Source organism: Protomyctophum bolini (assembly GCF_963924005.1).
Source record: "Protomyctophum bolini genome assembly, chromosome: 2".
In the NCBI taxonomy this organism is placed as follows: Eukaryota; Metazoa; Chordata; class Actinopteri; order Myctophiformes; family Myctophidae; genus Protomyctophum; species Protomyctophum bolini.
In genome coordinates, this window is record NC_137863.1 from 41,495,825 (window position 1) to 41,522,738 (window position 26,914).

The 26,914-nt window shown below is 45.1% G+C and overlaps 1 protein-coding gene across 1 annotated transcript in view; it reads left to right on the forward strand.

The window, feature by feature from the left end:
- The window catches only part of LOC308328649 (receptor-type tyrosine-protein phosphatase gamma-like), a 385,093-nt gene that overhangs the window by 268,632 nt on the left and 89,547 nt on the right, over positions 1-26,914 (forward strand). The window contains 5 exon segments of the mRNA XM_080782637.1: positions 5,777-5,843; positions 15,456-15,613; positions 25,929-26,078; positions 26,080-26,100; positions 26,102-26,123. Coding sequence (XP_080638763.1) covers positions 5,777-5,843; positions 15,456-15,613; positions 25,929-26,078; positions 26,080-26,100; positions 26,102-26,123 — 418 coding nt within the window.

A 26,914-nucleotide genomic window follows, 5' to 3' on the forward strand; every position in this document is an offset into this window, starting at 1 on the left:
TTTGTTGGCCTAAAAGAAGAAGGAAAAAAGGAAAAAAAGGCTCCCTTTATGCTGATTTCAAAAAGAAAATTGCTAATTTGTTATGAGGGCAACATGGGTGTGTGTGTGTGTGTGTGTGTGTGTGTGTGTGTGTGTGTGGTGGTTAGGACCTTGTTGTCCGTTTCTTTAGCTCTTGGGACGTTTCCGACAGAGCTGAGGTGAACTCTGTGGGTCGGCCTACTATTGGCTCGCCTTTCCTCACGAGGACGTCTGTTCCTGTAAGTCAGGGATGGATGTCAAACTCAAATACACAGTGGGTCAAAATGAAACAAAATTGGTACAAGTCATGTCATCAGTGTTCATGTGTTGGTTCACCTATGTGACGTTAAGGAGCACCAGTATATGACTATGAGCACCAGTAGGGGCGCTGTTGTGCCAGAAACAGAGAGAGAGAGAGACAGTGCTGCACTGTTGCCTGCTAATGAGAGAGAGTGGGGGGGGGGGGGGGGGGGGGGGGGAGGAGAGTTGCACCACTCAGTGCACACGGGTGTGACTTATTTTTTATGTTTTGAAATATAATAATTAAAAACCAAATGTATAGGAAAGCAAAACTAAAGGGACCCACAACAATGTGTCCGCAGAGCCACTGTTTGGGAACAGAGAGACAACATGCTGGGGCCCAGAGAGACAACATGCTGGGGCCCAGAGAGACAACATGCTGGGGCCCAGAGAGACAGCATGCTGGATGGATGGATGGATGGAGGGAGGGAGGGGGAAGACATGGAGGATGAGGAGGAGGAGGAGGGGAGAGAGAGGGGGGGGGGGATGAGGACATGTCACATTTAACCGTTCTTTTTTCCGCTTTGTTACCGCCAGTGCACCGCCCCAGAGAGAGAGAGAGAGAGAGAGAGAGAGAGAGGACAAGAGAATCTAGGGAGAGAGTGAATTAAGGAGAACAAGGAGCATGGGGATACATTTATAGATGGAGAGCGCGAGGGAGAGAGAGAGAGAGAGGAGGATGGAAGGGAGATGGAGAGATTCCTCAGTAGGACATTCTGGATGTGTGGCCCTGTGGCAGGGACAGGGGCGGGCTGTGGGTCGGAGGTGCCTGTGGCTCGGAGAGACATTATAATGAAACCATAATTCCCCTCTGTCCTCCTTCCTCATCTTATCCATCACCGTCTGTCGCTTCCTCTCTCTCTCTCTCTCTCTCTCTCTCTCCTTCTCTCCATTGTCGTCGTTCTAATTTGGTGCATGCACCGGAAAGTTGCACAGAGATCTACAGATTACAAGCTCACGGTTGGCGCGCACACCCGCCAGCCAGCCAGGCGCCGTGAGCTTGTAGATTGTCTATGTTTATGCATTGTGTGGTTCCTGCTCTCTCGCTCACTCGTTCACCTCCAGTGTATACGCAAATGAGCTGCAAATTGAAAGATGTGATTAAATAGACAGCAATAAGACGACAACAAACAGCAACACATCGGAGAGAAGATGTAAATAGTGCTGGACTTCCTATTCAGTGCCACAGTATAGCACAGTGATATCCTCAGTGTTCATAATATACAGTAAGATCAAACCCCGTGTGAACCCATTCTGACCTGAGATCAGATTTAATGAAATGTCTTCCTGACATCCTGACAGTTTTCTGAAAAAAGCTATGTTTCTATGTCAGTCGTTCTTCGATTTTTCAAAAATAGCAGACCTACAAGCTCGTAGATCTGCTATTTTTCAATAGCTAAAGCATAGCATAATGCTAACACCAAAAGGGGTTCCCGCCCAAAATGGGTTTTAAGTGAGGAGCGCTCATATCATCATACAACACATGTCAATTCTCCATTCATCGTCAATGGCACTTAAAGGTAGAGTAAGTGATTTCACTCAAAAAACCTTAGGTTTCGTTTTTGGCTGTGGGACCTAAGCCTTCGTCCAATCAGGATAGAGAGTCAAAAACGAAACCTAAGGTTTTTTGACCCCCAGGGGTTAACTGAGGACAGGGAGGAACTCCTTATATGGTCAGCACACTCTATAGTAGAGAGGATTATCACAACAAAACAAAATAATAAGTGATATTTGAATTAAGTGAAATCACTTACTCTACCTTTAATGTTTGTGTAGGATTTAAAAAAAAGCTGTATATAGGAGGGGCTAGCACCCGTCAACAATCTGTGAAGAGAGGGGGGGTCCCACTGTATTTACTGTATATCGGCCACATGATGTCCTTACACTTACATCTTCATTTAGTTCCCTAAACAAACATTAAAGTCCATAGATTTGGCTGTCCACACGACTTAGGCCATACGTGCTCTGAACTATAGCATTAACGTCCGACTCCATAGACTTGGCTGGCTCTAAAGTGCTCTCTATACAAAGTCCTCTAAAGAACCATTGTAATATCCTCACAAAGTCCATAGACTATAGGGCTGGCAAAACGATTTACCATGTCATAAATGCTCTAAAGACAAATTTCAAATTCCATAGACTTGGCTGTGGGGGGGGCTGGCGTAGCAGCCGTTGGCAAAAATGTAATTGCCTGCCGGCAGATTACAGTCTGGAGAGGCTCAATTGTACGCCCATTTCCTACAACCAGAGAACTGGTGTGGCCAATCGGGACACGGTATGCAATAGGGGCGGGCTTTGGTATACAGTGACGTTCAATGCTTGAGACCTTTGACTGACAGTATAGCTCTGACCAATTGCGTCAAAGAGAAAATGTTTGAACCCGCCCCCCCCGGGAAACAAATTCCATACACATGCATCTCCAGACTCAAATACCACGCGACAGTGTGATTTTTGAGTCTGGCTTATTAGCTGGCGCCCCTCAATAAACATGGACCCAACACTGAGGATTATCCCGCAGACTGTACTGTACTTTCACACATTGCTATGCAGGCAGGGCGAGCACACGCTCAGATAAACACCCTGCAAGCCTCCACACACACACTTCTCCCAAACTCCCCTTCATCTCGTTGGCTTATAGGCCAGGTCTCTCTCTCTCTCTCTCTCTCTCTCTCTCTCTCTCTCTCTCTCTCGCGCACATCTCACACTCATGTGTGTGTGTTGCAGAGAGTGTGTGCGAGAGCTTGTTGACTGCCTCCATTTGTTCACCTAATTACACCACTCTCTCTTATCTCTCCCTTTCCGTCTCTCTCTCTCTCTCTCATCCCTCCTTTCCGTCGCTCCCGTTCTCATCAATCGCTTTCTGCATCTCATCTCATCTCATCCTCATCTACCCCTTTCTCTGTCATCTCTCACACACTCTCTCTCTCACTCTCTCTCTCACTCTCTCTCTCTCTCTCTCTCTCTCTACTCTCACTTTCTGTCATCTCTGTCTGTCCCTCTGTCTCCCTCTGTCTGTCATTCCCCCTTTTCTCTCTCATCTGTCTCCCGGCCTCTCTCTCATCTCTCTCTCTTCCTCCCTCTGTCGCACGCGCACACGCGCACGCACACGCACACACACACACACACACACACACACACACACACACACACACACACACACACACTCTCTCTCTCTCTCTCTCGCTCTCATTCAACTCTGTCTAAATAAGAAATGAAAACAAAACAAAGTTGAAAAAATGAAATAGACTACCTGCGCTTTCCTCACATGCACTTTCTTGCACTGCATTCACGTCCTGCAGTCAAAACCACAAGGTGTCAATCCGCATCATTACGCACGTCTGACGATCTGTCTGTATTTTATTTTGTCTCGAGTCTTTACACGCGTCTTCTGAAAGCATACCGAAAGCATTTGCCTTCAAACCAATGTTGTGTTTTCTCCAAATTGGTGTTTTGTTCTCAAATGACACAGACCAAAATATGAATTCTTATCAGGAAAATGTTGCTTGTTCAGTCAGTGTTGCATTTAATCTACTGTAATATTACCCGGTGTTTAGTAAAACAACACACAAATATGCAGTATTAACAAAAACCTTTATTTATTATTCACCCCCCCCCCCCCCCCCCCCTCCCCCAAAACAATAATGTACTGGATGCAGATCTAGATGTTCCATCTCCAGGCAGAGATACAAACTCCTCAATCAGATTGAGAAATGGAGAGAGAGAGAATATGGTGGAATTGTGTGTGATCAATGAGCCAGTTGCAGACCGGTAGAAACTAAAGGTTTGATGTGTACTTCTTTGCGCCTCGGGTTGCGCGCCGAAAATAAGAAATCTACAAGAACACAGGTTGTAGATGGGTTCTTTTAAATAATAAATCTACAAGCTCACAGGTTGTAGATGGGTTCTTTTAAATAATAAATCTACAAGCTCACAGGTTGTAGATGGGTTCTTTTAAATAATAAATCTACAAGCTCACAGGTTGTAGATGGGTTATTTTCGGAAGCACAACACTGGGCACAACAAAGTATGTAAATTGGGTTTTTACGTTGTCCCAGACAAAGTATTGAAAAAGTAATCAATACTGCAATATAGAAATACTCTATCAAAATGTACTTAAACTATAAAGTCCGCCAGCATTTATTGATACATTGCGATATAATTCACACCCTCCTGCCGCTCCGATTCTCCTTCTCCGTCCTCCCCTCACTCGTGAACACGACCCATCATACATCATACCATCATACACCAATATCCATGTGTTGCAGACGTCTAAACATTTTTACTTGAAAAATGGATGTTATATATAATAATTGCGAATGCAGTGAGCACTTACTATGAGACCTAGCAGATCATGTCTGTCTGTGTGTGTGTCTCTCTGTCTGTCTGTCTGTCTGTCTGTCTGTCTGTCTGTCTGTCCCGCTTTTGTGCCCATATATGGAGCTGAGTGATTACGTCACCATGACTCAGCCATAACCATATTAGGAGTCCCCAAAGCAGCTATACGTCCAAAACCCAAATATGTACGAGCTGCGTTCGCTTCCCGCGTTTGCGCGTCTTACTGGTAATAATAATAATCATGGATTGTTATGTATAACGCACTTTACATTCGTTAGAATCTCAAAGTGCTAACAGTTATACATACTGTTAGCTTGTCTGCAGACGCTATTATGTTATTTCAGCATGCAAAACATGTTTTTAGTTTTGCTGCTGTTTTTTTTTTCCTAGTTACTTTTAAGTGCAAAAATAATGTGTTTTCTTGTTCACTCTTTATTTACTTAACCATTTACCCCGTGTTGTTTGTTCATGCTAGTTACTCAGATCTCTCAAGTCGCTCTGAATAAGCTCGGCTGCCAAATGCCCTAAATTGTCATTTCAGACGTTAATTTGAAATATATTATGTTCAAATCACAGCAACTGCTTCGCTCAATCAACATCAGGATGTTTTTTAAACAAAGCAATATTTCCTCATCAAAGTTGGCATTTTATACATTGCCTATTATACTTCCACGAGAGAGGGAGAGGAGAGTTAGCTGCTTCAGCAGACAGTTTGAGGGTCCAATGAAGTTGAAGAGGTTTTTGTCAGAAGCGCTTTTTAATACTTTCCATTCGTTCAATATATTAACGGGAACCCATTTTGGTGCATCATGTTATGCTTTAGCGTTTAGCTATTGAAAAATAGCAGATCTACAAGCTCATAGCGCGCCACCGAGTGGCGCGCTACGAGCTTGTAGGTCTGCTATTTTTGAAAAATCGAAGAACGACGGACATATTTAGAATCTGATCTCAGGTCAGAATGGGTTAATCAGACCAGTGTGTGTCCAGTCAGTGGAAACCTCGTATGAATCTGATCTCAGGTCAGAATGGGTTAATACGGAGCCCCTGAATGGTCCATGCATTCAAAGAATAGGCATTGGATAGGTTCACGTTGTTAACTATTACCTTCTCTGCTCTCCTATAGGTGGGAGGGAAGGACAACCCGGCCGTCGACCCAATCATCCATGGCCTGAGGGGCGTGGTCCACCACGGTGAGTGACAGCACTGTAGACCAGTGGTCTTCAACCAGTGGTCCTTCAGGGGGTTCCAGGTGGTCGCCCAGCTGAATGATGGAGAGTTGGTAACCAAAATGGACCCTTATAGATCTCTTGAGATCGTAAAATGAAACAAAATGGGTCCATTTGGTTTCATTTTTACGCTCTCAAGAGTTAAATTATTGTTAAACATCAGCGTTACGTAATTTGCTAGAAGTCTACATAATTTGAGAATGTAGAAGAATTGCTATTGTGGACAAACTCTTATCCAAAATGACAACAAAATATTCTAAGTTTTGGGTTCTGAGAGGTTAAATCTCATCTGGTGGTCCCGTGGCTCAAATGCTGAATAAATAATGGACCTTTGATATGAAAAGGTTTGAAAACCACTGCTATAGACGAGTCCACAGAGGGGGTGCCCCCGGGGCCAGGCCATTACTGAGGTTATTTAGGTCATTAACTGATTAGCTACACCTGGCCTACAAGGGCACTGCTCCATGGAGCAGTGAATATGCAAGCAGTTATACACAGCTATGATGTATCCCTCCAATCCAACATGAATGAACAGGGGGGAAAAAAAGAAAACTAAAACTAAATATAGAAAACTGTAGACTCGGTGCTCTTTGGAGAGAGTTTTTTGTTTTGTTTGTTCTTTAAAGTTCTATACCTTGGTAACAAAAACACTGTGGCACTGGCAAGAACAATGATAGTGGCGAATTTAAAGAAGTTCCAAGGCAACTCTGTTCAGTTCAAGTACGACAACCCATTATTCCATGGTTAAAAAAACACGGCTGACCTATACGCGTTTCGGCCCTAAGGCCTTCACCGTGCAGCCGTGCACAAATAGGCTCTGCTGCCGTGTTCATGAGCGCACCTAACCCGTTCTTATTATGACAGCGACTTGGTTTTGAGGACAACTGCTTTGAATTGCTATTAATGTTCACACACAACAGAAACCAATGGATTATATATTTCAAGGGCGAGAGAATACAATAAAAAATCCTAATCATTCTTCCTCCACACTGGGAGAAAAACAGTATCTGAAAGTTTTTTTTTACACGTGACTGCAGTTAAAACTTTTCCCTTTTCATCTTATGAGACTCGGTGTTCTCGTGCTAGCGGCATGCACAAAACATTTGTTTGCTACTAGTTATAGTCCTAAACGCATACCTACAGTAACATTATCACCCCCGTCTATGTTTTATTTACATATACATATGTTTTATTCACATAATTATATAAAACATAAATATCCCACCGCATCAGCCCAGCTCACTACTCTAACAAACACTCCTCTTTGTTTCTATAATTCATCAAAACACAAAGACAACTCCAGTTGAATCAAGTGGGCACACTCCCATCTCTCCCACAGGGGGAGGTGCGTGCTTTATTCTCTCTCTCCCCTGGTGGGAGTCTGGTGTAGTAGTAGCAGAAACTATGGCTGCTCGGTTTTCACACGTCTTTTCCCCTCTGCGTTCTCGTCTGCTGTTCTGTCCGGCGTATACGGACGCGTATATATACCGCAAGTCTGACTCCTCTGTCTTTTGTGTAAGGCTCACACCTTGTTCATTTTGTCACGGAACCCCCTCGTGGAAACAAATGCCCTCTGACTGAACTAGCCACTAGGCAAGCTATATACTAGCCGTTTCGGCCACTGCAAACAAATGCCACTGTTCCAATATGAAGTCCTATAGCCCCAAAGTCCCACTTGTATCAATATAACAGCTGGCCAGTGGTGGTTTTACTTAAAGGTATAAATATTGCAATGTAGAAATACATTCCGCGCGCGCGAGCGTGTGTGTGTGTGTGTGTGTGTGTGTGTGTTTGTACACATTATGTGCACTTATGCGTCTCTGAGTGTCAGTGACGTATATGCACAGTGCAGGCTGTGCGTGTGTGTCAGTATGCGTGCACGCATGGCTGCCAGGCGACAGAGCTGATGCAAGAGGCGGGGCGGAGTGACGGAGAGACGCAGTCTTTATCTGAGACACATACGAACGACCCTCTCTGTCTCCATCTCTCTCTCTCTCTCTCTCTCTCTGTCTCTGTCTCTCTATCTCTCCCCTCCCTCCATCTAACCGACAGTCTTCGTCTAACCCGCTAAACTCCCCCCCACCCCCCTGCCCGCCACGGTTGGGTTCAGAGATGTATTTTCAGCTCTGTCGCCTGCGAGGAGCGGGGGTGCACGGAGGGGACATGAGGCACAGTGGGTTATGGGGGGGCTAGACCAGGTAAATGAAAGCTTCTTAATGAAGTGTCGTCCCGCACACACGTGCTATGTGCAGTGGTGGTGGTGGTGGTTGGTGGGGAGGAGGAGGAGGAGCGCAAGTGGTATATATACGTTTTAGGCACGTGCACACAGGCTTTGTGAAAAGTCACACTTGTGGACATGTCAGGTTTCCACCTGCCAGCGACAATAAAACTCCTTTCAATCACCACCACCACTCCTGAATGGACTTATATAGTGTCACATATTATTCCATTCCGAACAGCGTTATTGGGAAGGAAAGGAAGAAGACATGTTGTGATATAAGATAGCTCAGGGTTATACTCTCATTCTATACTTTTCCAAGGTCTCTATTTTCTTGCGGCAGCAGAGAGATGACCCCCTGAATGTCTTAAAACACTTTCAACCGGCGTCCCTGTTTTGGGGCAGGCTATTATATTCGCTATTCGCCGCACCGTGAAGTATGTATACGTATAGGACTTCCAGGGGTCTGGTGGCCCTCGGGGTTCCTTCTCAGCAAGCTATACGGTCAGGACCTGGACAAATTAGTTACGTGACGTCTCTCGTTCAGAATATCACCTGATTTCAAACTAACATAAATTCTGGCTCACTAAAGACTAAGACGTCCCTGGATGAATCAGAGAGTCAGAGTGGGGTGTGTGTGTGTGTGTGTGTGTGTGTGTGTGTGTGTGTGTGTGTGTGTGTGTGTGTGTGTGTGTGTGTGTGTGTGTGTGTGTGTGTGTGTGTGTGTGTGTGTGTGTGTGTGTGCGTGTGCGTGTGCGTGTGTGTGTGTGTGTGCGTGTGTGTGTGCGTGTGCCTGTGCGCGTGCGTGTGTCTTTTAGTGACTACAGCTGTTTGTATAAGAGTTGTTGATAACTTCTAGAGTGGTTTCCGACAGATCGCAGCACTTAGATTGGGTTTCTGTGCAGCTATATACAGTATATAGGGATCAGGCACTCTTTACAGTTGTTCCCAACCTTCTCTGGATCAGGGCCCACTTTAAAATACTACTGTAATACAGGTAAATGTCGGGAATTGGTCTCAACATGTTCAGGTTCAGGTGTATTTGTCATATGTATGGATACAGAGTATAAATACAATGACATTTATTTTGCTCCGAGCGCTGTCTTATAGGACAAAAACAAACATATATAGTGCAAGAAAAAGAACACAAACACACAAAAAAGTGCAAAGTATAGTAGTAGTTGGAACAGGGTGTTTGTGGGATGGCTGGTGTCTTTAATGATGTTATGGGGCTTTTTTTTCGTACAGCGAGTGGTGTAGAAGATGTTGTGGAGGCTACAGGCAATGCTGTGCCGATGATTTTAGATGCTGTTTTAATGGTCCTCTGCAACCTGTTGCAGTCCTGAGCGGCCATGTTACCGTGTGTACCACACTGTGATACAGCCAGTTAAGACACTTTCAATTATACAACGATAATTATATAAATACTTATCCCATTTAGACCTGACCATTCACTTTGAAAGAATATATATTCAAAGATTTGCTCCACATTTTTACGATTTTTCACAGTGCGCCACCGAGTGGCATGTGAATGTGTCTGTGATGTGTACTGTATGCCCAGGAATGTAAAGTTATCAACTATACTTAACTGTACTTAAGTACAGTACTTGAGTAAATGTACTTTGCACCACTGGCACACAGGATGGTCCAAGGCTATATAATTATGTATTGTGGAACACATCTTTCTGGTTTTCTTTTCTTGAGGTCACATGATCAAGCATGCACTGCAGCTCGCTGCCCTAGCCTATAGCAGACTAGTAATAACTTTATTTATTTATAATAACTTTATTTATATAGCACTTATCTCACAAAGTGCTCTGCAACAAATGCACTAATTGAACACAATTAAATAGATGCAACATAGCAAATCAACAACTTACAGCCAGCTGGCCGACAGTATAGAAAGCATATTTAAAGATGCTATATAAAAAAAACAACAACGATGTAATAGATAGAAAATACCGACAAAGTTTAGTGAACAAACATTCAACGGGGCAGGGGGGGGGGGGGGGGATGCGTTTCTGAATAAATAAGTTTTGAGAAGAGATTAAGTCAACGTGGTTCTGCCCCCTGAATGCTCACGCAACATCGAGCATAGCATTCGTAAACAAGATACCCCGCCCTGGCAAAGATATGTAAAGCGTGTAAGTCCAATTTTTCCACCATCAAAATGTCAGTTTCCCGAAAACATAATCCGTTTGTGTATGCACACAGTAGATGTTATGTTAATACTTGGATTTATGTTGTTCGGGTCCACTTCCTCCAACCTTTTACATCAATTTCGTTGTATATTGTCCGTGTGGGAATCTGCTTTGTAAATAAAAGGAGCCGTTGTTTTAAGAAAACAACCTTTTTCAGGCTGTACAGTTTAAGCTCTGACACATACATGGAAATCAGTGTACCTTAGAAAGAATGACGTCTACACTTGGTTTACTGCTGTGCATCGATGCATCCGAATGGCACCATCTTGTTTGCATGTGGAGGCTGTGCGCAGTGGTGGAGAAAGTACTTAACCCATTCTGACCGGGCACCCATTTTGGTGTTAGCATCATGTTATGCTTTAGCTATTGAAAAATAGCAGATCTACAAGCTCATATCGCGCCACCGAGTGGCGCGATACGAGCTTGTAGGTCTGCTATTTTTGAAAAATTCGAAGAACGACTGACATTTTTAGAATCTGATCTCAGGTCAAAATGGGTTAATCAGACCAGTGTGTGTCCAGTGGAAACCTCGTATGAATCTGATCTCAGGTCAGAATGGGTTAACTGTTTTACTGTTTTACTTCTACATCCTGACAGTTTTCTGAAAAAGCTATGTTTCTATGGCAGTCGTTCTTCGATTTAAAAACAAATAGCAGACCTACAAGCTCGTAGCGCGCCACTCGGTGGCGCGCTACGAGCTTGTAGATCTGCTATTTTTCAATAGCTAAAACACAAAATGGGTTAAGTAAAAATAATCAATACTGCAATATAGAAATACTTTGTTACAAGTAAAAGTCCCGGAATTAAAAATGTACTTAAAACTATTGGCATCAAAATGTATTTAAAGTACCAAAAGTAGAAAGTATACTCACTATGCAGAATGACCAATTTCCAAGTTTTCTGATGTATACAAATATTTAGAAAATAGCAAATCTATGAGCGATGCGACACATTGTGAGCTTGTAGATCGACTATTTTCAAATGGCCGAAATGTATATGGCTGAAGTGTTTAATGTATGTTTTGTAATGATAATGAAAGTCACTAGTAGTAACTAAATGTTCCAACTAAATTTAGTGGAGTAAAAAGTACACTGAGATGTAGTGTAGTAACTGGGAATTGGAAATACTCAAGTGAAGTACAAATACCTCAAAATTGGACTCAAGTACAGTACTTAAGTAAATGTACCACCACTGCTTCTCGGTTGGATGGAAAGCTAGCAGTGCTCTATGTTCTCACTCACACCTTTCAATTCAGCATACAACATTGATGCATGCTAGATGTAAGCAAGATGTAAGTGTCATGGCCGCCCCAATGCATTTCCAATGTAAGTCACATGGTTTGATACAACATTTTGGACTACAAGCTGTTGTACGGCTTTCGGCTGTGTTTCGACTGCCCCCCTCCCCCTCATACAACACAAATGTTGTGTCGAGCCATGTGACTCCCATTGGAAATGCATTGGGGCAAGATGTACAGGTCAGAGGTACTGTCAGTCAAAGGTCTCAAGCATTGAACGTCACTGTACCAAAGCCCGCCCATATTGCATACCGTGTCCCGAATTGGCCACACCAGTTCTCTGAAATGGGCGTACAATTGAGCCTCTCCAGACCGTAATCCGCCGGCAGGCAATTTTCTTTTTGCCAACGGCTGATTCGGTCTGGCTTATTTAGCCAGGCTAGTGATAAGTAGGGGTGTTTGAACCCATTTAGGAATATGTCCATGCATGGCTTTGCAATTATTGTCTGCATTGGCCCAGCCTCAGACACACGACACACCAGACAGTGGCCTTGTGCTTAGAGTGTCCGCCCTGAAACTGGGAGGTCGGGGGTTCGATCCCCGGCCGGGTCATACCAAAGACTGTAAAAGCCTCCCTGCTTGGCACTCAGCATCAATGGGTTGGATTGGGGGGGTCAAATCAACTAATGATTCACGCTTGCGGCTCACCGCTCCAAGAGATGGAGTCAAATACGGAGAACTCATTTCACTGCGGTAACGTGTGTGACTAATCGTACGACTTTGACTTTGACTTTGACGAGAGGAATACAAAATAAAGAAAGAAACTACCAACATTTAAGAAAGTAAAGAAATCGGCAACTAATTCAAGCCAGTTGAAGGTGTCTCATGAAAACACACAAAGAGCAAAAAACTCGGGAAGTAATTCATGTAAACAGTTGCACAAAAGTGCATTCAGCATGACAATCACTATACTTCTGGGAGAAGAGCGAAGCACCTCAGTGGACGTTCTGGGGAAGGGGATAGTACCGGCACAGCGCTAGTAGAGAGGCTGTTTAATATGCACACGGAAAAGGCAGCGCTTGGCCGTGTCATTGTCTAGCTTTTGCATTTAGATGTATATTTACACGGGGCCCTTGTGTCAGCACGGTGTCATTCCTCCCCTGTTTGCACACTCGAGCGTCGCTGCTCCCGCCGCACTCGTATCGTGGCATTAAAATGAACTCCCGCCTCCTCCCCCTCCTCCTCCTCCCCCTCCTCCTCCTCCTCCTCCTCCTCCTCCTCCTCCTCCTCCTCCTCCTCCTCCTCCTCCTCCTCCTCCCCCTCCTCCTCCTCCCCCTCCTCCTCCTCCCCCTCCTCCCCCTCCCCCTCCTCCTCCTCCTCCTCCCCCTCCTCCTCCTCCTCCTCCTCGCCGGCACAAATTACACGTCCATTAATTCAACGAGCTATAGCCTGGCTGGTGGCTTTGAAGTCTCCACTGACTCAGCACTGTGTGACCCTGATTGGCAATTACTTTTTTAACGGGTGAAACAGCTTACGGTGTTTCCGTACAGTTACTGGGACAGCCATGTTATGGCCTCCTGGCTATAGTAGGCACACACACAGTAAAATACTCAGTGGTGATTTAGCCGTTTTGTATAACTCTGACAGGGCACAAAGGTAACCAAACGTCCATGTGGTTACCTTTGTGCCCTGTCAAAGTTAAATTAACATTTCTGTGTAAGAATTTAGCTAAGAGGAATATACTCTCTCTCTCTCTGTCTCTCTCTCTCTCAGAAAGTGTCTCTCCCTTTGTACTAGTCTGTGTCGCTACTGCTGCGGTCATGCTAGCCAACTGTTGGTATTGAAGTATGCAATAAGAGCGATTCTCTGCACCTCTATCTCCCTGTCCTTCCTCTCTTCTCGTCTCTCCTCTCTCTCTCTCTCTCTCTCTCTCTCTCTCTCTCTCTCTCTCTCTCTCTCTCTCTCTCTCGGTCTCTCTGTAGCTCGGGTGTGTCTTCTCCACGTCGTCGCTGATGGAGGGGGGGGGGTTTAATCCCAGAGCTCTGCCTTTTCACATTCAATCTGATGTGGTTCCGCTGCACACTGCTAGCGCGCTAAGCTTCCCCCCCTTTTCATCCCCCATCTCAATAGGATTCCCAGTGTTAGTTATGTATTGAGAAATATGGAGCAGAGGCAAACCATTTATCTCGGCCTCCTTTTGTTCCCGTGCCATATTTGAGGGGATTTTCTACACAGCTGCTATCTTGATTTTGCCCAAGAAATCTGGCTGGTCTCCTTGGCAGTTGGGACACCCGTTTTCGTTTTCTCTCCCCCACACACAGTATTTCGGACAGACTCTTTCTGGTTAATGCTGCTGGGGTTGGACAGCAGGTGAGCTACAGCCAGCTGCACATTATTCACAGTGTGCCCCGATGGAGAGCCGTCACCATTAAACAGGGACTGTTGCAAAGGAAAATGGCCATTGCCTCTTACTGGGATTGAGTGTCTTTGGAGAGTGTGAGATTTGTTCGTGACAAGAACAGACTGCTGACAAAATGGTTTGGGATGAAGCCGTCCAACGAAGACGCCAGCAGCATCGACTCACAGGCAGGCCCTGGTTGCAGAAAAAGAAAAATACAAAAAATAAAAGAAAAACACCTTTTGTGGGATGACAATCACCCAAACCAAGATGCTCCCACTCTCTGGCGTTGGCATGGAGTGATGTTTTAGCAACAACAGCATGCATAAAGCACATTGCTTCTAAGCACGCATCATCATCAACAAATTAATCCTTTGTTCTAAATTGTGTTCGCAGCGTCAGCCACCGTCATTTACATAGCCTTACAGCCCCGCCACACAGTTTCCACATCCTCTCCAAGGCCACCAACACCTCGAGGGCCAATAACATCTGAACAAAAGGGATGGACGCCGGTATAGTCGCTGAGATGCATATCGCTGTGATTATGAACTACTTTAATTCCTTTTCATTGAATGCCCTTATAGGGTAATTGGATATGTTTCACTAAACAAAGGGGCACTGTATAGCTCCTCAAGGAACTAATTGCCATACAAGTAGAGTCTCACGTCCCTTTAAGCACAACCTCTGTCGTGGGTTTGAATCTGTCACGTTAGCTGTGTTGCATTCCCCTCCCCACACACTCCAATGTCTATGTGTGGTGGACTATAGCTACATAGCAGAAATGGCTCTTATTTATAGTGAAAAATAGGAGATCTACAAGCTCATAGCGCGCCACCGAGTGGCGCACTACGAGCTTGTAGGTCTGCTATTTTTTGAAAAAGTCGTGAAAATGTGGCGCGAATCGAACCTTTTTAACTAAAATATTTGCTTCCGGGGGGGTCCCCTGGAACTACATATTTTGAGATGGGGGTCCTTGGCCCAATAGAGATAATTCTAGGGGTCCTTGACATGAAAAAGGTTGAGCACCACTGACACATAGAAACATGGGTTTTTCAGAAAAATGATTTTAGAAGCCTTTTTTTTTATCGACCTCAGTCCAAAATGGGTTTTTAAAAGAACTTGCTGCCTTTTTATACAATTCTAACACCCTGGCTTGGTAACATGATGTATCGTGAGCAAATTAGTTGTTTACACCAGCAAACAGCGAGGACACAATAAAGCTGTTCAATGTAATTGTGTCAATAGTGGTTACCGAACAAGGTCACGGAACAATGCAAATATAATCACTTTCACAAACCCCCAATGGCTGGGGAAAAAGCTGTATAGGCACCGCAACCGAAAACCCCGCGTCGCTTTGCGAGAGCGTGTCCTAGTTTTATCGATTTCAGCGTGGGTTATAGCGTCGAAGCTTTAGCCTCCCATGTACGAACGAATGAATGGACCGGACTGTTGTAAAGCGCTTTGAGTTATAAGCACTGTGTGCAATAGAATAGACATTGTCCCCTTTTGTGTGTGTCCACAGAGAAGGAGACCTTCCTGGAGCCGTTCGTGTTGAAGGACTTGCTGCCCTCCTCCCTGGGCAGTTACTACCGCTACACGGGCTCTCTGACCACGCCGCCCTGCACCAAGGTGGTGGAGTGGATCATCTTCAACAGGCCCGTCCTCGTCTCCTACAAGCAGGTGAGCCAGACGTGTAGCCTTTCTTATTTTAATATTATTTTAATTTTAATCTTTTTTTTTCTCTGTTTATGCTATATGGTGTCTCATGTTTGTTGTTGTCTTGTATTGTTTGTATGTTTTTTAAACCACTACTCTCTGCTGTAAACCTAATTGCCCCTTCTGGGACATTAATAAAGACCTTGAACCTTGAGGAAGACACGCACACACACGCACACAAACCCCCCCCCCCCCCCCCCCCCCCCCCACACACACACACACACACACGTCCCCCCCACACACACACACACACACACTCAAGAGTGTGCATATAGAGCCTATTGCAGGCACTAGAGTTCGGGCTGCTACAGTATATGCTGACCTCACACCTACTGTACGTCCATCTAACACATGTCTGAGCCATACTGTATAGTGCCAGGGGGCTTTGTCAGAGTAGCCGTGTTACCCGTCTGTTAGCCTAGGAACTCACCTATGCTTTCTATGGCATAGAGGCAGCTCCCGGCAGGATCCGCCGGGAGAAACTGTGCGCAGCTGCTGGACATGAGACTAATTAATTCGAGCGACAGAGAGAGAGAGAGAGAGAGAGAGAGAGGAGTGTGTGTGTGTACGGGTGTGCGTGTGTGCGTCAATTTAACAAAGGTGCAGACGATCAGAAATCGGCAGAGAGTGATGACGTTTGCGCTACTCTATGCCAAATTGAAGTGGACTCGGTCGGAACCCAGGCTTTTTTTCTTTTTTGTCGGTCAGTATAATAGCAATCAAAACCATCAAAATGGGCCTATAGCGGTCGGATCTGTATAGCAGGTATGATTATATAGTGGTGAAAGGTAGGCTTGCAGATGTGATCCTTGTGACCCTTGCTTCATTGAAAGTGTCCCTTATCTTCTGTGGATATGCTGTATTTGTATGCTGTGTTGACGGAGTCCGTTTGCACTTCGGCCACTGGCCAGACGGTGCTCCAGGAAGGGATGCAATTTTAAAAACAGTTCCATGAGCCCAAAAACCCAAAAAGAAAGGACGGGAGGGGAGCACTCAATTGACTTCAAGGCTTCAAGTGCAAACAAACCAACAAACAAAAGACTACAAAGTGTTCTGACTGAGTCAAAATGAAGACACAAGTCTGAACAAGATGCAGCGAATCGAACCGAGTCTTTGTCTGCCCCACTGCGCCTTATTAAAGCCTTGGAGGAAATTGAGTGCTCAAATCCTTGCTTCTGAAGTGGCTTTAGAACGTGTTTTTAACAACGGTGTTGTGTTTCATGCTTATTCTTCTGTCAGGACTTAAATACATACATTGTTGAGAGAAATAGGATGTTTATATTCATGAACATAAATAGTATTAAATGATATCGCAGAGAATGAAAGAAAAACAAAAACGTGCGGTCCTAAGTGTTTCTCATTTAGGCGTCCGACCCACTATCCGAGCGTTCCTGAACAGAAACAACTAGTTAGCATAATAGGAAATAGCAATTTCATTTGGTGGGTATAGTTATTGATTGATTGTCTTACTTGATTTAGTTTTACTTCTATTTAACGTCCTTATAATTTACTCACTGGGCCTGCTGTGCTCACATACAAATGGATACATCAAAGCAAGGCTATATATGTTCTTTTAATGTTCAATAAATTCCAATCATCATTGTTCTGCCATGATTCCCTATTGAACTCATGATGCATTGTTTTGTACATGGTGAACCTCATGGCATGTAGCCACATAATACAGTATGTGAGTTGAGAATGAAATACTTTGTCATTGTGAATGTGTTTATTGGCAATAGGCAAAGCATTAAGACTGTTGGCATTAATGACGGAAACACTTGTGAATTGATGTACGTTGTAACTGTATGTACCCCGCGCAGAGGCGGATTTACCGTTGGGCTAGGGTGGGCTGAAGCCTGAGGGCCCACGACTAGGGGGGGCCCCCGAAAAATATTAAAGAATTGCCGATGTTTCTCAAAAACGGAATCCGAAAAAGAAGTCATGACAAATAACTCTCTGTGGGAGACACACAAAGGCATGCTGGGGAAAGTCTATCCTCGTCCAACGCACACCCCGGGAATCCGGGATGCTACAGTTCAGGAGTCCAGAGAACACAATGTGTGAAAAGAAGGAGAAAATGAATTAGTCTGTTGACTATGATTAGCATTGGAAATCCCCACTGAGCCTCTGTTCCTTTAAAAAAAAAAAAAAGGCATGTCACATGCCGAAATGTAGGCCACGTGAAATGGTTTTGTGAAATTTGTATTACATACTCCAGAAGAACATTTCACACATTGAACAACTACTGCGTCTATAAGCGCAACTCGATAATTATGCAAGATTTTGATATCTTGCCTATTAGCTAAATCAGTCTTCCTTTTATTGTTGCTTCATCTACTGTATATATGCCAACCCTGGCTGTTTAGATAACTCCCATTTCCCTCTAGGGATTAAGAAAGCTTTTCTCTTATTTTATCCTATCTAATTTGATGTTACGCTTTGTGTTAGCAACTGTTTAACAGTGTACATTTAAAAGCCAAGCTTCCCGTGGCATATAATCGCTGGCTGAATCGATTCCTTCTTTCAACCGTGGGCTCTCTTTTACCCACACAATCCTTGGAGGCTCGGCTACCATACAGAGGCCATGCATGGAACCATCTTGCTCTTTTGGCCTGTTGATTTCTCTTCGGAGTCAGAATCACTTGAAGTCATTTTTTTGGGAGTTTGCCCACTTGGCATTATAGTGCACACTTCTAAGAAACTATACTGTACATCCATACAGTACGTATTATCATGGCTCTATAGTCTATATAGTTTGTGCCACATCTGTATTGGATGCAAACATGTGAAACTAAGCACGCAGTGCTATAGAGTCTGTATAGCCTAAGGCTGTATTGGCTGAAGTGCTTGTGTGTAGGCATAAGGTCAAGGCTGTACATAACAGCACTGCTTGATAAGAAGTGTGTGCTGTAATGCTAATAGGGAATGGAACCTATATAATTGTGTTGCTGTGTACTGTGTATTGTATCATGGAACGGTCTTTCCTTCACCTCTGTCCTGTCCTGTCCTGTCCTGTCCTGTCCTGTCCTGTCCTGTCCTGTCCTGTCCTGTCCTGTCCTGTCCTGTCCTGTCCTGTCCTGTCCTGTCCTGTCCTGTCCTGTCCACTCCTAGCTGTCCTGTCATATCCACTCCTAGCTGTCCCTGCCTCTTTCCCCTCACAGAGCACGTGGCAGATCCGTATAGCCCTAATGAGACCAAATGAGTTTGCTTAAGAGCACTGCTGGAGGAAGCCAAATGTGAACGACGTGCTCACCTTTTGTTGGCCGGGAGTAAGTGAGAGAGGAGGGAGAGAGGCGGGGCCAAGGGACAGCGGCAAAGGAGAACGAATGAGCTGCAGGAAGGGAGACCACGGCTACAGTAGTATTACTGTATGTGCGAGAGAGATTGAGAGAGAGAGAGTGAGAGAGAGAGTGAGAGAGAGAGAGAGAGATTTAATGGGAACTACACTTGTCCACTCTAAGCTCGTGTAGCAATACTAATGGAAACAAATGTCCAGTATCTGTTGGACCACACAAACTCATTCTAATGTCAACTACACACACACATGTAAAGTTGTTGGTGATTTTGACGTCGTTTAATAGGTTTAATTAAAGTCAATTAAGGTTGTTTAATAGAGAGGACTTTTCTGTTTGGATGAATGGGCTGTCTATGGGAAGTATCACCTACGTAGCACCTTTCTGGCAAGATGGCTGCGGTCTGAATAATGGCCAATAGAGTGCAGACCATAGATAGAACCACAGATGCCTCATTGGCTGCTGCAGCTCGTTGGAGCCAGGTGTGTTGACGAGAGGGGCGGAAGAATTTACACTGGTACGCCGGAAGAGTGGACGTACGGCACACTACGTCACGCTGTCACTCAAGTGACTACTGGCCAATCACAGCGCATCTTTTCCGGGACTTATATCAGACCCAGACATGCGCTCTGCGACGCACGCTCATGCTTCCGCGGGGCTTCGCAAGGAAACTCGGGAATTTCTTTGCCCTCCCTTGAGCACATACGCTCCAGAGCCGAAAGGGGCGTCTAACTTTATATGTCTATGGTGCAGACCTCCACCACCAAGGCATCATAGAAATCCGCCCAGTATGCTCATTTTAAAGTTAGCGCTGGTGGTGGCGACCGAGGAAGAAAATGTCACAGCTGGGTCACTGCAAATCAATTTAGTTTATTTTTCTGTCTTCCTGTTTGTGGAGCATGGACGTGCTCGGCAAAATGTCTTGGGTCACGGACAAACAGACGGACAGAAATCATTCCATGGCTTCCTTGGCAGAGGTCATTATAAGACCAAACACACCATCGCTACAAAAAGGTTAAACGTTCAAAAGTTTGTTGTTGTGCTTGCTTGTTTGTTGCGACTCACAGTGAGACCACAGCTGTTCTAGCAGGCTGTAATAGAGCGGATTTCAGGGTGAATTTAGGAAAACAAAGGGCTTTAGAGGGGCGTGTGGGGGTGAAGAGAGAGAGAGAGAGAGACACACACACACACACACACACACACACACACACACAGAGGGAAGATGGAACACAGCATGCCTCTGCTGTGCAGGACTGACCCTTAGCATGATTCAGTTCAGGTCTAGATTCTAGAACATTGCACCAACATTGAATCACACTGTGTGATTCGGAGAGTAGATTTTGTCTCTTGGCCCGTGACTGAGTTTCAGAGCTCGAAGTGTTTTTCCACCTTTCTTAACCACTTAAAAAATATACTTTGTTGACTGGAGTCCCCCAGGCGTCTGTAAGGCACTGTAATAAATGTGACAGGACTCGGTCTTCACACTATACCGCTCTGCCATGAATGAAAACCCACATTCACATTATAACAGGCACCCTCCTTTATTTCACTCTACACCAAATATCTTTGCCCAAAATGGCCCAAAAGGACAAGATCGAGATGGATGGAGAACTCATGATGTTTGAGCAAAAGTCAAATTCAGAATCTGAATTATTTGTATTGTCCTCGTGCAGCTTTGCACATAACAGAAGGAGTTTGCGTTGTGAAACATTTACAAATATACAAACAATTTACTAAAATATGAAGATATAGAAGGAACTGTATTGTACTTGGAGTACTTTTAACTATTACTTTTACTTTAAACGTACAATAAACTGACAATAACAATAGTCTGGTTGGCCGACCACACAATAATTACCAGTAAAGCTAGCTTTTAGAGAGATCAATGCTCATGGCTTTTAGGCCACTCACCTGAAATGTCTCCCGCTAAGAGGAATATGGACTGTGTGTGTGTGTGTGTGTGTGTGTGTGTGTGTGTGTGTGTGTGTGTGTGTGTGTGTGTGTGTGCATGCGTGTGTGTGCGTGCGCGCGTGTGTGTGCGACTGTGCATGTGTGTGCGTTTGCGCGGTGCGCGCGTGTGTTTGTGTTTTGTCCCCACTCTCACAGAATGGATTAGACTCCAGTGAGACTGTGATTTCCAACACAAAGAGCACATCCTCCCTCCGATGGGGCTCTCGCAGAGTTTTTGGCTTCGGCAGAAACTGTCTGTTCCTCCAGGGGGGGTATCGACATGCTGTGGATTAGGAGATTGGAGTCTGATTAGGAGTTCGGGTAGGGTGGGCATTTCGTCCCAATACAGCCTGGCATGGGGCCGTGTGGCGGGTGTGAGAAAGGCTGTGCGCGCCGTGAGTGCGTGCGTGCGTGCCCGTGTTGATGTGTCATCTCTGACTGCCAGCATTTGCTTTTGGACCGCCCACATGTATACCACCACGCCCCCACACCTATACCACCTGATGTGGTGAAAATGATGCAGCATATGGTAATTTAGCCAAGCATGTGTGGGGTATAGTCCACGGATAGTTTGTCATCTCCTCCTCCACCCGCGCCGACCATTATCTGGACATGGACACGGCCTATACACATGAATAGCCACTTTTACACAAAGCGTGTATACATTCAATCTTTTGAGTCTTTATTTTGTCGTAGAGACAACGACAATGAGGAAAATGTGTCAATATACCTGAGCTTATGCGACCGTGGTCTGCTATATACGGTATATCAGTCCATTTCGTGTCCGCATTTTATTAAAAAAATAAATGCAAATCTATACCGATAACTGCCGTCGAACAATGCCGCAGTGTAGACGCTGTTGTGTAACACGTCACGCCTCAGTTTCCATAACGTGGCATGCATTGTGTATAAACACACGAGAGGAATAATGCTTCCACTAGCAGAAACGTGTTTAGCTATGGCGGCTGAAATGTCGACCTTGTCCCCGTTCTCCTGTCTTTTCTAATCGGATGTTTCCGTTTAAAGTGCAGACAAAGCTTGTACCAAAGAGTAATACAATACAGCGCTGTCTTGAAATCACAGAGATGTAGCGGTTAACCGCCTGGAAATGTTCCTGAGGTGTAGTTTGTGGATTGAGACTACTCTCTCTCTCTCTCTCTCTCTCTCTCTCTCTCTCTCTATCTCTCTCTCTCTCTCTCTCTCTCTGTCATGGATATTGTCACATTGGCACACAAAGATCTCTTTCCTGGGGCTACTTTTTGTCATTCCAAAACCCCCCCGTTCTCTAATAAAGAAACATTCTGAACGGTCTGCCGCCTCTCCATAAATCTGTGTAAATCTCATCTTTCATTATACTGTTGCAGCCGTGGCTCTAATGCCATAATTATGCTGTCTGGTCTGGACTCACTTGGCCTTAGACTAACCCTCTCTCTCTCTACACACACGCACATGCGCACACACGGCGCAAACACACACACACACACGCACGCACGCACGCACTCACGCTCGCACACACGCACGCACACGCACACACACACACACACGCACAGACAATTTCATAAACATAGTTCTCCACCTGCGAGACCAGTCATGGTACACATCAATCTCAGAAAATTACTTTATAAAATTTTGATTCTCAGAAATACACACAGCAGTACCTTATCTCATCTCTCTCTCTCTCTCTCTCTCTCTCTCTCTATCTCTCTCTCTTTGTAACAATGCAGAGTATACCAACAAATTTAGACACACGCGCATGCACGCACACATGCACACACGTACACACGCATGCATACACGCACGCACGCACTCGTGCACACGCACGCACGCCTCCACAGGTCCACAGTGAGAGTTCAACAGTGAGTCTCTTGCAAACTTGCAGCATGCATAAACAGCTTTCAACATTCAACAACATCTTCCACCCTCCTTTACTCGTAACCATGGCAACCACCTGTTTATCCAAATAGCTGGACACATAACAGTCAGAAAGACAACTACACAAGTACGGTACAGACACGTCACAGACACAGGCAAACACATTGAACTGCACCGAGTATTCCACGCATGCACGCACGTGCGCGCGCGCACACACACACACACACACACACACACACACACACACACTACCAGTAGGGTCCTGTATATTTTAATACAGTCAGTTCCATCTGTTAGTGTACCTATCTGTTACCTACAGATCTCAGGCCTATGGTCTTGTCCTATACATGCAGTATCTGATCATAATTCTTAACTAATATTTTTTGGATGGACCAATTAGAATTGTATCACCTTGAAAGCTGGACACCACACTATATATATATTTCTTGTTGCACCCTCCTTTCTCTTATAGTTATTTGTGAATGCCTAATTTATACTATGTCGTACGATGCTGTCCCGCAGATTGTAGATCAGCTATATTTTTTTGGCCGCAGGGGACGGTCGTTCGACAAAGTATACATTTGGCTTATACTGTTGATCAACCATTGCCAGACACTGATGCGGTGCGGTTGCACTTTATAATATACTAAATCAATCTGGATAATTACCTGAAAATCGAATGTATTGTTATACGGTATAGCTTGGGAGAGTTACAATAGACGTCACAGGGGAGAGGAGGCGGGGATTATACTGTATATACTGTATACAGTTATATACACACACAGCCTTTCCTCTTTCATTATTTGTGTTTGTTCTCCTTTATTTATTTCTCTTTTTCATCCATTGTGTATACTTTCTGTGTCTGGTTCATCCTGCGGCTGTGCCCTGGCATCTCTCCTGGGAGGTGACGGAGGATACGACACCACGAGGGAGGGAGGGGGGAGGGAGGAGGGAGGGAGGGAGGGAGGGAGGGAGGGAGGGAAGGAAGGACAGGACAGGACGACGTCCTTTCACAGCCTGCCTTCCATGAAGCCTTAACCCACCTGAGACCAAGATTCTACTAAATGTTTTCTGAATCATGACAGTTTTCTTTAAAAAAAAGAAATCACGCCCGTGTGAACTGAGTGGTGCAACTACCCCCCCCCCCCTCCCCCTCTCTCTCTCTCTCATTAGCAGGCAACTGCAGCACTCTCTCTCTCTGTTTCTGGCACAACAGCGCCCCCTACTTGTACTCATTCTCGTGCTCATTATAACGTCACAGACACACATAGGCGGACACGGGCGGATGGGTGGTTGCACCAATCAAAAACTGTTTCTATATCAGCGGTTCTCAAAATATTTCATGTCAAGGACCCCCCAAAGATGTTATTCAATAGAGGGTATTATGCGCATGCATAACGTGAATGGCAGATCGAGTGGCAAATCGAGTGAATTTAATGTTTTTTAAATTCTAATGCAATCAGATATAGGACTTTTCTGTTTGGATATATATGGGCTGTCAAGGCCAGAAAGTAGTTTTTTGCCACTCAGTAGGCGTTCCCGCATAACCTCCAGGTATGATGATGATGTCACACGCGTACCTTCTATTGGCCACAGACCCACATCTGAGAAGTATGTTGTTCCAGGGACCCCCCCCCCCCTCCCCCTCCCCCAGAAGCATTGCTGTGAAAGAATATATACATTCAAAGAGTTGCACACGTTTTCAAGATTTTTCAAAAATAGCATATCTACAAGCTCGTATATAGCATAATAATGCCGCACTATGAGCTTATAGCTCTGCTACAACAACAGCTGAAGTGTAAAACAATGGTTGAAGTGCTAAGGCGACACAGCAGACAGTTGCGTTCCAGGCCTTTTATGGGGTTAACACTGATCCGTATACATTGGCCGCCGGAAGTATAGCAGATCTGTATCTCACAATGCGTCCATTCTGCACCGTATTGTGATCTTGTAGATTGTATCTGTTTTTTGGGAGTGCACGACACTGGTGTGCACCCCAGGTATATACATCGTCCTCTATTTTTCATTGTCGCTGATCCTGGAACAGCTGATTGACACTCGTGGCACTCGGAGGCACGGGGGACAATTGGTTGTCATCATCAGTGCGTGTTCCTAGAAACTCTCTCTCTCTCTTTCTCTCTGGGGAACCAGTGAACTATGGTTAATTCATAATGACAAACTCCTGCAAAACAAACCACAGTCACAACCCCCCCCCCCCCCCCCCCCCCCTCTTTGATGTACCCACGGACAATCAATTTGCCTCGGCGAATCAGTGGTTTGACACAGCCTAGTACCGATAGAATTGTAATCATCTATAATGCTTGTCTGTTTATTCACAGGGGGTTGTTGCGTCCCCATTGCAGTTGATTTGGACTTATTCCTTTTCTCCCGGGAACGTTAACCTCCAAAATGGCAGAGGGAGATGTGACAAATGAAAGCAAACTAAAGTGTTCCCACCCCCCAGTATATACTGCATGTAATAACTGCATAAACGCAAGCACGGGAGCAGGCGCTATAGTCCGAGACGCGTCCGCACGTCGGACTAATGCTCCGTCGGATTTACATGCGGTCCCCTGTAACAACGCACAGCAAGTGTACTTGATTCATAAACTAAGTGTTCAAATCATCCAGTCCAAACAGATTAAAAGTAACATATTCCAGTGAAAACAACCCAGTGTGTTTTTTTTTAGAATATGGGACGTCTCTCTCTAATATTGATATAAAACGTAATTGTAAATCAGCATCTGTAGACAACGATTGTCCCTAACATAGCTTTTTCAGATAACAGTTTCAGGATTTAGAAGCCATTTCTTTTTTAATCGGCCTCAGGTCTAAATAGGTTAATTATAAAGCAAGCTCTCTGGCTCCCGAGCAGGGCAGCTGGCCTGAGCACCCGGAGCCATGTCCCTGCATGCTCTCTGCCCAATATACCACGGATAGATTGTGTATACGTGTTGTTCAGTTGTCTGTCTGTCTGTCTCAGTCTGTCTCTGTCTCTGTCTCAGTCTGTCTCTGTCTCTGTGTCTGTCTCTGTCTCTGTCTCTGTCTCTGTGTCTGTGTCTGTGTCTGTCTCTGTCTCTGTCTCTGTGTCTGTCTCTGTGTCTCTCTGTCTCTGTCTGTCTGTCCGTCCTACCCCTCTAACGAGCTGTTTTGTGGTGTTTCAGCTGGAGGCGTTCTACTCCATCTTCACCACGGAGCAGCAGGACCACGTCAAGTCGGTGGAGTACCTGCGCAGCAACTTCCGGCCCATCCAGAACCTGGACGGCCGGCAGGTCTTCAAGTCCGCCGTGAAGGACGCGTGGCTGCCCGACCTGAACGGACAGCGGCGGCAGCTCTGTACGGCACCGAGGCGTCCAAAGGTAGGGGGGGCGGGACTATAGCGCCCGGGACCAGTGGCATCAGTAACATCATGGTTGATAGGCCCCGGTAGGTAGGGGGGCGGGACCAGTGGCATCAGTAACATCATGGTTGATAGGCCCCGGTAGGTAGGGGGCGGGACCAGTGGCATGACATCATGGGTAGGGGCGGGACCAGTGGCGTAACATCATGGTTGATAGGCCCCGGTGAAAAATATTTTGTTTTACTTCACTGGAGTATTTCCAATTTCCAGTACTTTTTACTTATACACCACTACTATTTCAGAGGCAAATATTGTACTTTCACTCCACTAAATGTATTTGACAGCTTTAGTTACTAGTTATTAGTTAGTTGTAGATTTGGATTAATATTACAAAGCATACATTGACCACTTCAGCCCTATATACTGTACATTTCCGCTATTTGAAAATAGCCGATCTGCAAGCTGAACTTGTAGATCGGCTATTTTTCAAAAGGTGTTAAATGAATACATTTGAAAACTCAAAGAACGGAAACAGAGCTTTGTCAGAAAACTGTCAGGACGTAGAAGACATTTTTAGAGTGCTATAGCGCGCAGCCGCTGCTTTTGAGGTGCCGACGCGCGCTGAAAGATTCCATAAAAGATCTGAGGAGCCGCAAATCCGTATCTTTACGTGACAAACTGTTTATTTGGGATGAGTGAGACAGACTTAAGCGCACTCGTATAGCTTACCTGCCAGTCACGTATAAAGCTACGAGTGTGTGGCTATACTTTGACCGTTCTAGGATCGGGACAGTATAAACATGGTCGGAT